Genomic DNA, 13795 nt, shown 5'->3' on the forward strand with positions numbered 1-13795 from the left:
ATTTTATTATTTTACAACCCTGTTTTAATTGTTGTAACTCTATAGCATTTTGTGGTATTTTAAAGAAAATCTACCCTAATCTCATTGCACTTACTTATTAAAGATTATCTTTGCAATTCCATACCCCTAAATATCTTTCTATATGTTTTTTACATCTTAAAAACCTTTAGATTATTATTATTTTAAATAGTTTATTCTTAAAAACTTAAGCCAATATGAAAAGATGTATGTTAGTACATATGATTTTTATAATCACAGAGTCATGTTTTAGTCATATTTTTCTTAAAAAAAAGAGAATGGGAATATATTAATATCATATAAATGTAAGAGTATATGATATAGTCATTTCAGATTCTGCCAACTATAATATTTAGTAAACTATTTGGTGATGCTTATGATTTTTTTTATATTATACACAACTTGGACAAATAAATAAATATTGTCAGTGGAATTTTAACATATTCTTAACTGATAAAAATGCTATAAAACATTTTTCATAATTTATACTTCTGGAATGATCTATATCGATTTTCTGTCTAAAAATTCCAGCCACATCTACCATGCAACATTATTCAATTACTTTCACCAGTGTTAAAATTTTCCTGAAGAAATTAATGCTGAAATGCCTCTATTTGTAAATGTAAAAGCCTTTTAATAGTGAACATTTTCTCAAATCAATATAACTATACATATAATATTTTATGAAATAATCATAATCATTTAAACACATAATTTTGGATAGATTCTCAAAAATAATATTTAAAATATATACCAAATAACTTTTCAGAATAATATTCAATGTAATCATCTTATATAGTATAATTATATTTCTGGTGCTTTATACTTTATAGAATGCATATATATTATATACATATATATGTGTGTGATATATATATATATATATATATATATATATATATATATATATGGAGGTGTTCCTCAGCCCGGCCTGTGCCCTCTCACAATCTGGGACCCCTTGGGAGATGTCTGACTGCTGGTTTAGGCCTGATCGGGCCTAAACAGGCAGCTGTACATCCCTCTCACAATCCGGGACCCCTCGCTCCTAACTGCCCTGCTCCTCCTTACTACCCGCCTGCTCGCTCTTAACCACCTGCCTGCTCACTCTTTACTGCCCACCTGCTTGCTCTTTACTTCTTGGCTCACTGCTCCTTAGCGCTGCTGCTGAGGTGGGAGAGGCTCCTGCCACTGCTGCTGTGTCTCGCCAGCCCTGAGCCCGGCTTCTGGCTGAGCAGTGCTCCCACTGTGAGAGTGCACTGACCACCAGAGGTCAGCTCCTGTGTTGAGCGTCTGTCCCCTGGTGGTCAGTGCACGTCATAGCGACCGGTCATTCTGGTCCTTCCACCATAAATGTCGCTGGGATCATATGTAGATGATGAGGAATGAATTTATCTTAACAAATATAAGTATAGGTAAAATATAATAGTTTAATCTGCATTAAAGAAAACTCTAATGAGATATATTCACCATAAGCACTCCATGCTAACTTTAAAAGTGTTTGAAAATAAATAACGCTTATCATCCTGTTATGAAATACATATATTTTTATACTGGCCACAATTCCCTAAACCATATACCCTCTAAAGGAAGAACAATATCACTTTAAGAGTTACTTAGTCTCTCTGAGGTAGAAATAATCTATAGTTCAAAACCATAAATGATTTAGCTGTTGAAAGAGCATGCCCAATGTGCTCCAAAGAAATCCTACCTGTTATGAAATGTCTGGACTTCTCTGAAATAAAACATAGTGGTTAGTCCAAGAATAGAGAAGCTCAAGTTTCTTTTAAAGATTCTTAAGCATGCTCCTCAAGAGGGTGGATTTTAAAGGGATGTATTCCTTCTCTACTCTCAGCATGACCTCAGAGACAGTTAAACTGCTTTAAAGTTTTAACTTTGTTAAGTAGGCTTAGAAGTCTAAAACAGTCCAACAGGAGGCCTGGAAGTGGGAGAGCCAGTATAATATTTTTAGGGTTGGGCCAACTTTGAAGTATAACATGAATGGTAATAAGAGTGTAATAAAATCTAATATCAAAGGATCTATCTACAGATCAGGAAAAATTTATATAAACTTAAAAGATTTTGATTATTAAGGCAAGTTGTACATTTCATTATAATATTTTTGTTACCACCAAACCAAATAATCAGCTACAATAATTTACCACTATTATTTGAATAAATGTAGTATCATTTTTATGAAGAAAGATAATATTGGCTACTTAAGATATAGCTTAGACTGTCCTCTAAAATGGTATTGGGATATGGCTAAAGTTTAGAATATTTTAAGGTGTTGTGGTTATATAATCAAGTTATTAGCTTAACATATATGTGGGTAAGGTCATATTGATCCCATGAGAACCAGAATTTTACTTTCCATAATGTTTGGGGGTGTCCATGAAGTGGCATTAACAATATTCTTTTTTTGTAATATATTTTATTGATTTTTTTACAGAGAGGAGGGGAGAGGGAGAGTTAGAAACATAGATGAGAGAGAAACATCAATCAGCTGTCTCCTGCACACTCCCTACTGGGGTTGTGCCCACAACCAAGGTAATGCCCTTGACCAGAATCAAACCTGGGACCCTTCAGTCTGCAGGCCGACGCTCTATCCACTGAGTCAAACCAGTAGGCATTAACAATATTCTTTTTTTTTTAGACCCACAATCACACACAGATACTTTATTAGTTTCCTCTACATGAGCTAGTAACATCAATCTTTTAACAGAAACCTCAGGTCATTTGAGAGGCCAAATAGATCCCAGGAAATAAGATGAAAATTAAATACTTAAATTAATCAAAAGGCAGTACAAAACCACCTAGAACCTTCTACCACAGTGATAGTGGGCTAAGATTAAGCTACAGCAAAATAATCTCATGTAAATGCTAAAGAATGCACAGCAAAAAGTGAGCTTTGCTTTCCAGAAGACTATGGTACAATGATCATTTGGGCCCAAGAAGGTATTTAGCCAGGAAAAGGTCAAGATGGTTGCAGGTCAAACCAAATGGAAAAGGAACAGGTACAAAAGAGACTAAGCGACAGTATCCTAGCAGAGGTTGAGGGATCAGGCTCTTTTCCTCCCAAGAAGTATCTGCTGCACTGTGTGCTGCCTTCCTTCCCTCAGGCTCCTACCTGAGAGCTGTCTGCCTTACAGGGAATCAGCAACCAGAGCTGGATTCTGGGATGCCTAGGCTCTTGTTGTAATTTAGTATAGACCTTAGAGAACTTGTCTCATGTTAAGGGGGGTAGGGCTTTAGTTTGGCTTTGTTCTTTTTATTTTGTTTATTTTTGGGTTTGCTCTGTTGCTAGTAGTTCTGAACCTAGGAATCCCAGAAGCATTCATGTGAAAAGTAGTCTGAGCTTCCCCAAACACATTCAAGCTCCCCCACACAACACCCTTCAAAGCCTGAAATCTTGCAGAAGCTGAGTGATAAAGCTGCAAGGCCCACAAAATCAAAGAAGCCAGAACGAGACAATGCAGGTAGGAAACCTGAGTAGTCTCAATCCGTCTTTCCCTAATTTTGGAGAAAAGTTAATATACCTGGAATGGGATGTAGAAAGCTACTGGAGCAAGCTGGGGCTTCTGCTGAATTTTTCATCGAACACCAAGGGAAAACAAGGGAAGGGGTTCACTTTATTTTTTAAAAGCCTCAGAAGTTATTCTATTATAAAGGGACATGGCTGAACAGGTAGGAAACAGATTCCCCATTGTGAGTTCTCCTGATGGCTTCTGCAAGAATCATGGAGATGTCGATCACCTGTATTTTGGAGCAATGCTTCATGTTGTCCTCCTGAGGGATGGTATTGGTGACCACTACTGCTTCGAAGCATGCATTGTTAATGCGAGAAATGGCGGGGCCAGAAAAGATTCCGTGAGTCAAGAGAGCATAAACTCCGGTGGCTCCAGCTGAAAGAAGTTTGTCGGCTGCATGGCAGATGGTGCCACAAGTGTCAGCCATGTCATCCACTAGAACGGCCACCCGATCCTTCACGTCTCCCACCAGCACCATGCGGTCCACTTCATTGGCCTTCTTTCGTTCTTTATGAATCAAGGCAAAGTCAACATTCAACTGGTCTGCAATGGAGGTCACTCTCTTGGCTCCCCCGGCATCGGGTGAGACAATAGTGCAGTCCCTCCACTCAGATATATTCTCCCTTATCCACTTCAGGACAGTTGGTTCCGCGTACAGATTGTCCACAGGGATATCGAAGAAGCCCTGGATTTGAGAAGCATGAAGGTCCATGGTAATAATATGATCTGCACCTGCTACGGAGAGCATGTTTGCAACAAGCTTGGCTGAGATGGGAGCCCGGCTCTTATCCTTCTTATCCTGCCGGGCATACGGGAAGCATGGGATGACTGCAGCAACCCGGCTGGCGGAAGCAATCTTACAGGCATTGATCATGATCAAAAGCTCCATTAGATTGTCATTAATTTCCCCACAGCCACTCTGAACGATGTAGACATCCTCTCCACGGACACTTTCGCCAATTTCAACACAGGTCTCCCGGTTGCTGAATTTCTTAGTCCCCACCTTGCCTAGCTCCAGGCCCAGGCGGTCAGCAATTTTCTGGGACAAGTCCTGGTGGGAGCTGCCGCTGAAGATTTTGATATTCGGCATCTTGGCCAACGACCCCAGGCACTCTTTGCTCAGCGATCACTGCTGCTGCAAGTCCTGAACCCAAGTCAGCCCAGAGACCCGGTACTAAACGCATTGCTACTGCGCCATCTTACGTTCCCGCCGGGCGCGCGCGTGGCTCTAAATTCTCATTAACAGTATTCTTAATTCAGTTGTCATTTGTAGTCAGTTGAAGTATTTCCTACAGAGTTTTAACACTGTGAAAATAGAGATGAGAAATTTAATAATGGACAATACGATTTTAAGTTGATAAGATAAAAAAAATACATATATCCTTTTAGAAAAGCAAGATAGTTAATTGATTGAACCTATTCATTTTTTACTTAAGAAATTAAAGCCCTAGAGGGCCTAGAGGCAGGCACTCTCAGGAGCAAGCTCACGTCCTCTCTTCTCGAGCATGAACTTTCTCCTGAGCACTAGGGATCTCCATAAGACTTACAAACAGGGGAGCACACACCTCCTCCAGGGCCTATCCCCTGAACATGTCTCCAAGACCCCCTTAGCTCACTTCTTCCCCAGAAGGTTTGTAGGGAGACAAAGCAGCCGCCTCTGCTCTCTCCTGTTGCTTCTTCTACCCTAAGTCCTTCCTTTGTTTCACTATCCCCAGCTTTAATGAATGTACTCTCAAAATATTAAATAACGTACCTGATTTTCAGTCAGCAGCTACATAAAGCTAAACCACAATTGCTATTTATGTCTTCTAATTTGATCTCTTATTTTTAACTTTGGGAATTATGTGATTTCAACAGTTTCCTCTTACTTTTCTTATGATTAAGTAAAATTAAACTTCCAAGTAAGTTTATATAAAAACTGTTAAGATTTTTATCTTCTTAGTTAATGGACATGTGGATTTTAAATGGTGAATCCTGGCATCTTGTTAAATCCTACCTCATTGATTTTTAGTAAATCAGCCTAATAATATTTTTAATCCTGCACATTTATACCTCACAGATATGTATCATCCACCAATTAAACAAATATGTGTTTTGATCTTTACCCAAATCATTAAAGAAAATACAGAACAAGATATACAGCTCGTAGTACAATTTCAGAAATACACCTTCAATAGCTCCCTTTTACATCCTTTGCTTATTTTCATTCAACTATTAATTGTCAAATACTTATGAGGAAGTAGTTATAGTCTATTCTCATTATATATCATACTTATGTTTTAGAAAGTCATGGCAGACACTGAATTAGCAAAGACTGGTTCATTGTTCTGAGAAAAAAATGCGAGATTAGTGTTCTGCGAACTTCTGATCACAATATTTCCATTGACCAATGAATGCATAACTTTGTTTTACAAGTGCTTCTGTTTAAAGACACCTTGTTTAATATGTATTGTTAATTCAGTAGCATTAAAGTCACAACAACAACACTATAACTCATGCCTGAAGGAGATTATCTAACACAGGTATTTTCTCAGCAAGGAACATCACAGGCTGCTTCTACTTAGGGAACCTAGGCAGCACTCACTTGGAAACTATTTTAAACAGAAAAATACCAGCAAGAAAAAGCACAAGCGTGTGACACTATAGGCTGTGAAAAGACACTAATTTACAGTATGAGAACTTATCAAGAAGACAAACATGACCATGCTGATCTCATATGAGAACCTGTGCATTGGGTGGCTCCATTTTTTTATAGCTCTGTACATGCAAATGCTTATGAATGACGTGAAAGTAGTATTGATTTTGAAGTTAAAATAACTGTTAGCAAGTAGGTGAATTAAAAAATACAAAACATGCAAGTAGAGGCGCAATTGCATGTATTAGGCGCCGCCCTTAATGCTGCTGAGCAAAGTCAAATAAGACCTCTTATACTCCTTCACTGAGCTTTAATCTTTGAGTATATTGGAAACTTCAATTGTCACAAGTGTCTTTGTAACTTGTTCCCTTCACTCTTTGCACAGACATTCATTAGTAAAGGAGTATGTAACTTACTTTATTTTGGGGGAGATAGCAGGGATCAAAGAATTGGGTGTGGTTCCTGTCCCCACAGAGATCCCAGTGAGGGATCTCACTGGGACATGAGCCAGTGAGAATACTACCAGTGTGATGCTCTGAATCAGAAAGCTCAGGTTGCAACTGGGACTCATGGAAAATACACCATGTGCTCATTGTTTACAGATTAATAATGCCTTGGTAGACAAGACCTTAAATCTGAAACTTGAAGAAATATGAATTAAAAACCTCCAAGTAGACATTGGGGGGCACAATAAAGAAAATGAAAATGACATCCAAAAGTTTGGAGGTAAGAGACAGACATAGAAAGTAGTACAGCAATTAGCAGTGGGAAGTGACAGAAGTTAATGTGTGGGATTATTGTGAAGGGGGAAAATGATAAAGGAGAAGCAGTGTAATCAGTAGCCAGATGAAAGGCTTTAACATCAGTTAACTTTCCAAGGGCAATGAAAATAGGAAATAACAATAGCAGGACTAAAATTAGTATTTATGATGACAGTTTTGCTCTAGATTTGAGATTCATTGAGGATGCCTGGAGGAGCAAGTAAAGAGGGAGATAAGGTCCCGGTAGGCAAGGAGATCTGTAAGAGGCTTTTCAGTAATCCTAGTGAGAGATGATATGACATGGTCTGAGGAAGGGGAGGAACAGTGAAATTTAAGACCAATGGATCAATTTAAAAAGTATATAAGAGTTGAAGTTATCTGGATTTGGTGATTGATTGGATGTGGGTAGTGGTTGTTGTGAAAGGCATTCCACTTTGGGTGCAGAGGTTTGTGCGTGCAGAAAACAACCATTATCGATGAAATAACATCCCTTCCTACCCACCAGACAAAGAACAGCCTTGCTTTCCACTCCATGTGAAACTCAATTTTCCTCCATTTTCACACAATCCACTGAATGTGCAGGTATCCATCTAGACTGATATACACTGCCCCATGGAAATTGGAGGGTCATGGGAAAAATGGTATGAACCAGAAGTTCTGGCAGCAGTGGCTTCTTCTTCTTCTTCTTCTTCTTCTTCTTCTTCTTCTTCTTCTTCTTCTTCTGCTTCTTCTTCTTCTTCTTCTTCCTCTTCCCCCGCTTCCTCCCCCTCCCCCATACCTCGCCTCCCCTCTCTCATCCCCCTCCCTCTCCCCCTCCTCCCCCTCCTCCTCCTCCTCCTCCTCCCCCTCCTCCCCCTCCTCCTTCTCCTCTCCTCCTCCTCCTCCCCCTCCTTCTCCTCCCCCTCCTCCTCCTACCCCTCCTCCTCCTCTCCTCCTCCTCCTCTTCCTCCTCCTCCTCTTCTCCTTCTCCTTCTTCTTCTTCTTCTTCTTCTTCTTCTTCTTCTTCTTCTTCTTCTTCTTCTTCTTCTTCTTCTTCTTCTTCTTCTCCTTCTTCTTCTTCTTCCTCTTCTTCCTTTTTTTAGTAGGATTTGTTTATTTTTTTAAATTTATTTTTTGTCTTGAGTAATAAAGTTCTTTTTTTTCTGACTCAAGATTCACATATCCCCTGACAATAGTTTGTTAGCTTGGAAATAAGGTAAATTCCAAGACCCTTCACAGTTCCTAACAGTGGTTAAATAAGGAGATAGGAATCATTCCATGGTTTCTGATTTGTGTTACTCAAGGTCACTGAGATAGGAGCCATAAGGTGGAATGTGAGATTAAATGAGCAGAAAACAAGGTCTGTATTTGAAATGTTGACTTTGAAATGTCTAAAGCAACCTTATGAAGAGAAGCCCAAGCAAGTTTTACATGTAGACCTATGTTGACAAGGAGGTAGATAAAATATTAGGGATTTTTAGATTAGAATTTAATATATAAAAGAATATGAGATATCCCAGAGAAAATATCTAAACTGGTTAAAAACAAGTTATAAAACAAAATGCAAAACCATATATGCATTTAAGGGATGATTTGGAAAGAAACAGAAAATCAGGAAAATTTGAAGGTACAAGAAGCAGGCAATGGAATTGGTTAAAAAGAAAGTACTCTACAGTGTGAAATGATGCCAAACCATTAAATGAGCATTGAATTTAAAAATAATATGGTCATTGATAACTTTAGCATAAATAATTTTTATAGACTTGATGAAAGTAAAAATCTAATATATATGTTATATAATAAATGGTTTGTAAGGAAGTAAAAACAACTAGTTAAAAATGAAAGGGAAGAGATATGATGGTGGTGAGGAATATAGAAAGGGTCTATTTCTTAAAAGTGAAAAATATTTGAGCATATTTGTGTTTAGATGGGAAAAGATGGGAAAATTTATTGAGAAATGCTTCTTTAAAATGGTAGATGTTATTAGCTTTTTGACACTGTTTGCTATTATATAACAAAGGTAGAAAATTGTGGATACTGCTCTAACCAGTTTGGCTCAGTGGATAGAGCATCCGCCTGCAGTCTCAAGGGTCCCAGGTTCGATTTCTGTCAAGGGCCCCCTTGGTTGGGGGCACATACCCAGTAGGGATTGTGCAGGAGACTGCTGATCAATGTTTCTCTCTCATCGATGTTTCTAACTCTCTATCCCTCTTCCTCCCTCTCTGTAAAAAATCAATAAAATGTATTTAAAAAAATAAAAAAAAGAAAAGAAAATTGTGGATACTAAGAGGAGAAAGACAATCTGTTGGCTTCTCTTTATTCAGTACTGTAAAAAAGAGAGTTTATCAGCAGAGAGAAGAAGCAGGTAGAGCACTCAAAAGTGTGAGTAAAGGGTTGCTATGCAGAGAGAACACTTTATAAAGTATAGATTGTCTAACCACAATGCTGTACACCTAAACCAAATACAAAATAATATTGAATGTTAACTTTTTTAAAAAAATAAAAAGAATGGTAGAGAGAGCTGGCTAAATATATACAATAGGATAACTGAGAGTAGAGTTGATGTTGAAAACCATAAATTAACAAAAGGTGTTTTGGAAAATTTGAAATATTTCTAGGGCAGCCTTCAGCACTATAGTAGTGTCATTCTATAATGTAGATTAGAGATGAAAGACCTTTGAATTGATGGAATGAAGGGACTTCCATTAACTGTTTGATAGAAAAGCAATGAAACTGCTTAGCTGACTATACTGGCAAAAGAATGCCAATTATTTGGATGATAAGCTATATCAATTTGGGTTTAAAAAAAAAAGAAAAAGAGAAGCTGAAGGGAGCAAATTAGAATAAATAAAAGGCCTAGATGTTTCAATAAGGTTAAGAAAATTACTAGTGTGAATTTAAGTTGCAAATTAGATGACAGAATTTGTCATGCATTGGGATATTGAATTGTGGAGTCCATATACTAGTAAAGCAGTTTTGATTCCTTTATTAAATAAATATTTACTGAGCTCCTCTTGCATTCTGGTAAATGTTATATATGCCAGGGATATTCTAGTGTAAAAGTTAAAATTCCTACCCTTCTGGACCCTATAGTATTACAAAAGAGAAGAATTTATCACAATTTGATTTGGTGAGTATTCCTCCATATATTTTTCAACATGTGTGTGTCTAATTATATTGCTTTTCCTTTGTAAAAAAAATAATTATACTAAAAATGCTTTGTTTTCCAATTTGTTTTTCTCTCAATAGTCTCTGTACATATCTAGATCTAACTTATTACCTTTAACAGTTATAGATTATAGTGTAAAAGTAGCATAAATCTTCTTTGATGAAATTTGCATTTTTGATTTTCCAATTTATCTCTACTATCTTCATTGAATTTGAGTGAATCTATTGGAAGGATAAATAAATAGAAGTAAAAATATCATATCAAAATGTGTGAGGACTTTTATTTTTTAAAAAATATAACAAATTATCACCAACATGCCAACTTTATACTCACTAACAGTTTTACAAACATTCCTATTTCCTGTATTCTTACTAATACAAGGTCTTCTCCATTTTTTATTAACTGTATCCGTGAAAAATATATAATATTGTTTTATAATGTATGTTTTTTTTAATTCTATTTTGAAATTTTTAACAAGTTTGAGAAATTATTTTTATGATTTTGTTTACATTTTGTATTTCCTTTACTGTAAACTTCTTATCTTTGTCCACATTTTCTATTGGACTGTTGTCTACCTCTTAATGAGTCATAATTATATATTATTCAGACTATATTTTGATACAATACTTTTTCAATAATATATTGGCATTTCAAAACATGTGAAAAATATTTTGTTTAACCTCTCGTGTCTCTAAAAAAGCACAGTCTTATAATAGTAACACTTGTAAAGCACAGTCTGCATATTTAAAATACAAAATTGTACCCTATCTTAATAGTTATTCAGATATGATTTTTATAAGAAGGTTTGTTTATAGAATCAAATCTAAAACTGTTTCATAAAACATGTCATCTGAAATCTTGACATATAAATGATAAGAACAAAAATAGTCTGTCAGGATTATGCATTTTAATTAAAAGATATGCCTGCAAACTTAATTTGTGGAGTTAGATGAGAAATAAAATTTTCTAGTAAATATACTTATTAGAATTTAAAAGACAGGCTAAATAGGTATGGTTTGTATTCCCAACATCCTCCAATTATACCATATTCATTTCCATCTTTAAGCTTTTATGAATACATGTCATGCATGTGAATTAAGCTTCCAGATTCTATTATGAGTTAACTATACACTTCAATACAGGGAAATTGTCATTTGTGTTACCAGAACCAGTGATTATTTCTCTAGCAGATTTGGTTATTTGTTATTTGATAACTGTAATCATAGGGAAATAACCTTGTCCATCTTGTTTACCACCTAACCTCAGTGACCACACTAGTAGCTAGCAAATAGCTGACAATATGAGTTTGGATGAATAAACTCAACTGATATTATTCACTTTTGATATTTTTTAACAGAAACATGTATGTATATAAAACAATTCAATCCTAAAGGATACATATAATTCATTTTAAATAGTAGACTATTAAAATCAAATTTCTCAATATATATAAAACATATACACTTTCTTAAAATGCTGCTAATGGTGCATTTGCAAATTCTTTCTGTTCTGTTGTCTTCTAAGACATTGATTGCAGGCTTTTCCCCTTATACAGAAGTAGGTTTACAGTTGTGAGTATGCAAAACTGAGTTTATTTTATTTATTAACTATAGTATTATTTGTTGTTCTCTTTATATATAAAACCCTAATATGCAAATAGACCAAACAACAGAACAACTGGTCGCTAAGGCATACACTAACCTCCAGGGGGCATGCACGGAACAGGCATGTGTAGGATGGGGCAGGATGGTGGAGCAGGTGAGCAGGCTCACCAAACTAAGGCGGGGTGCCAGTTGCTATCATCAGGGTGAGCCTCTGGTGGTTACTGAAAATTCTTTGCTCCCACGTGCAGTGGTCCCACCTGGTGCTCACACCTGCTGCCAGCAGTGGCCCTGCTCACACCTGCAGCAGGCACTGGAGCTGCCACTCACATCCATGCTGGCATCCAGCACCGGTCCTGATCAGTAGGCGCCGTCAGCAGGTGCAAGAGTTGGCTGCAGACCCTGATCACCCCTGAGGGCTTCTCCACCTCCCCCTGCTCCTGAAGGGCAATCTGGGCAGCAGCCGCCACTTGCACCTGCCTCTGGCTCCAGCCCCAATGGCTCTGCGCCATCAGCGGGTGTGAGTGCAGCTGGCACCATCAGTCTGTGGGAGCAGCGGCGACGGGAGCGGGGCTGCCAGCAGATAGGGGACCGGGGCCTGGGTGGGGACTTGGAGGATGGGCCTAGACCCGCTCCTATGCCCACTGCAGTCTCATGGCCCATAGTTCCTTTCAAGATGCATGAATTCATGCACTGGGTTCCTAGATATTAATAACCTACTTTTGCCCACCTCTTTATTTTTTTCTTTTATGCAGCTAAACTTTATGTCTTTTTAGAAGGTAAAAAGAAACAAACAAACAAACAAAAATAAAAAAAACACACCAGAATACTGTTTGATGGATAAAATTGCATATTTGAAAATTGCAAAAGGGTTTTATAGCGATGAAGATACTGAAGCTAGCCGACACCTCAGAAATTGAACTGCCTTCTCATTTGGTATAGGTCTCAATTTTACTGGCTGTGTAACTTATGGCAAAACCTTAGAGAAGCAACCATGTCTTTGAATATACTATGCTTTTCTGATACACACAGACCATGAATAATAATAATTATCCCAGAATAATTTTACTAAATAAATAAGAAGTTATGTTTCTACCCTATTTATTTTTATTGGGAAATTTTTTTATCTTTTTAAAAATTTCTTTATTGATTAAGGTATTACATATGTGTCCTTATCCCCCATTATCCCCTAGGCCCCCCACTCATGCCCTCACCCCCCTGTTGTCTGTGTCCATTGGTTAGACTTATATGCATGCACACAAGTCCTTTGGTTGATTATTGGGAAAATGTTATAACTAAAGAGTTTGTAGCAAAGTTTCTTCATCTCAAAATCTCAAAGTAATTGTAAGAAGCTCTCTATCTGCATTCTTGGGTTTTCACATAATATAATTGACAGTAATGCTAATATAATAGTCATGTCAATATAAATAAGAATAATGGCAAAAATAAAATTAATATGTTTAAAATACATTATCTAACCCATTCATTTAAGCTCTATCATTTGAATATTTTAAACAGGAAGATATATTTTTCTGTTACCTTTTGCTAACCAATATGCTTATGTTGGCAAAAAACAATCTATCTTACCTAATAATAGACAAACATGTAAATTAATCGTTCCTCTGCTACTCTCACCAGCCAATCAGGAGAGTATGCAAATTAACCCAACAAAGATGGCAGTTAATTTCCATACATAGGGGAGAAGCGGCGGAGTGAAGACTGAAGGCTCCGTCCAGAGCCGTGAAGACTGAAGGCTCCGGCTGGAGCAAAGGCCTGGGTCCCGGGTGCCAGAGGAAAACCGTTGCTGGCAGCCAGGGGAAGGGAAGGCCTATGCACGAATCTCTTCATGCAATGGGCCTCTAGTATCTACACTAATAAAAGAGAAACATGGTAATTAGCATACGACCGCTACCCTTTTTATTGGCTAATCAGTGAGTATATGCAAATTAACTGTCAGCCAAGATGGCGGCCGGCAGCCAGGCAGCTGGATGGGAACATGAGGCTTGCTTGCTGCAGTGAAGGAGGACTCCAACGTTCCCCGCCTCACTTGCCGGCCTCTGAGCTACAACTCTAAGCAACTATGTACTATGTTGCAAATAAGAAGA

General features: G+C 37.4%; 1 protein-coding gene across 1 annotated transcript; it reads right to left on the reverse strand.

Annotated features, from left to right (window-relative positions):
* Nucleotides 1-3627: 3627 nt before the first annotated feature.
* LOC102424322 (ribose-phosphate pyrophosphokinase 1-like) lies at nt 3628-4657 on the reverse strand. The gene has a single exon (XM_006096307.3). The coding sequence runs from the start codon at nt 4633-4635 to the stop codon at nt 3679-3681; it is 957 nt and encodes a 318-aa protein (XP_006096369.1). The 5' UTR covers nt 4636-4657; the 3' UTR covers nt 3628-3678.
* Between the last annotated feature and the right edge of the window lie 9138 nt (nt 4658-13795).

The sequence above is a fragment of the Myotis lucifugus genome, unplaced genomic scaffold (assembly GCF_000147115.1).
Source record: "Myotis lucifugus unplaced genomic scaffold, Myoluc2.0 scaffold_174, whole genome shotgun sequence".
NCBI lineage: Eukaryota > Metazoa > Chordata > Mammalia > Chiroptera > Vespertilionidae > Myotis > Myotis lucifugus.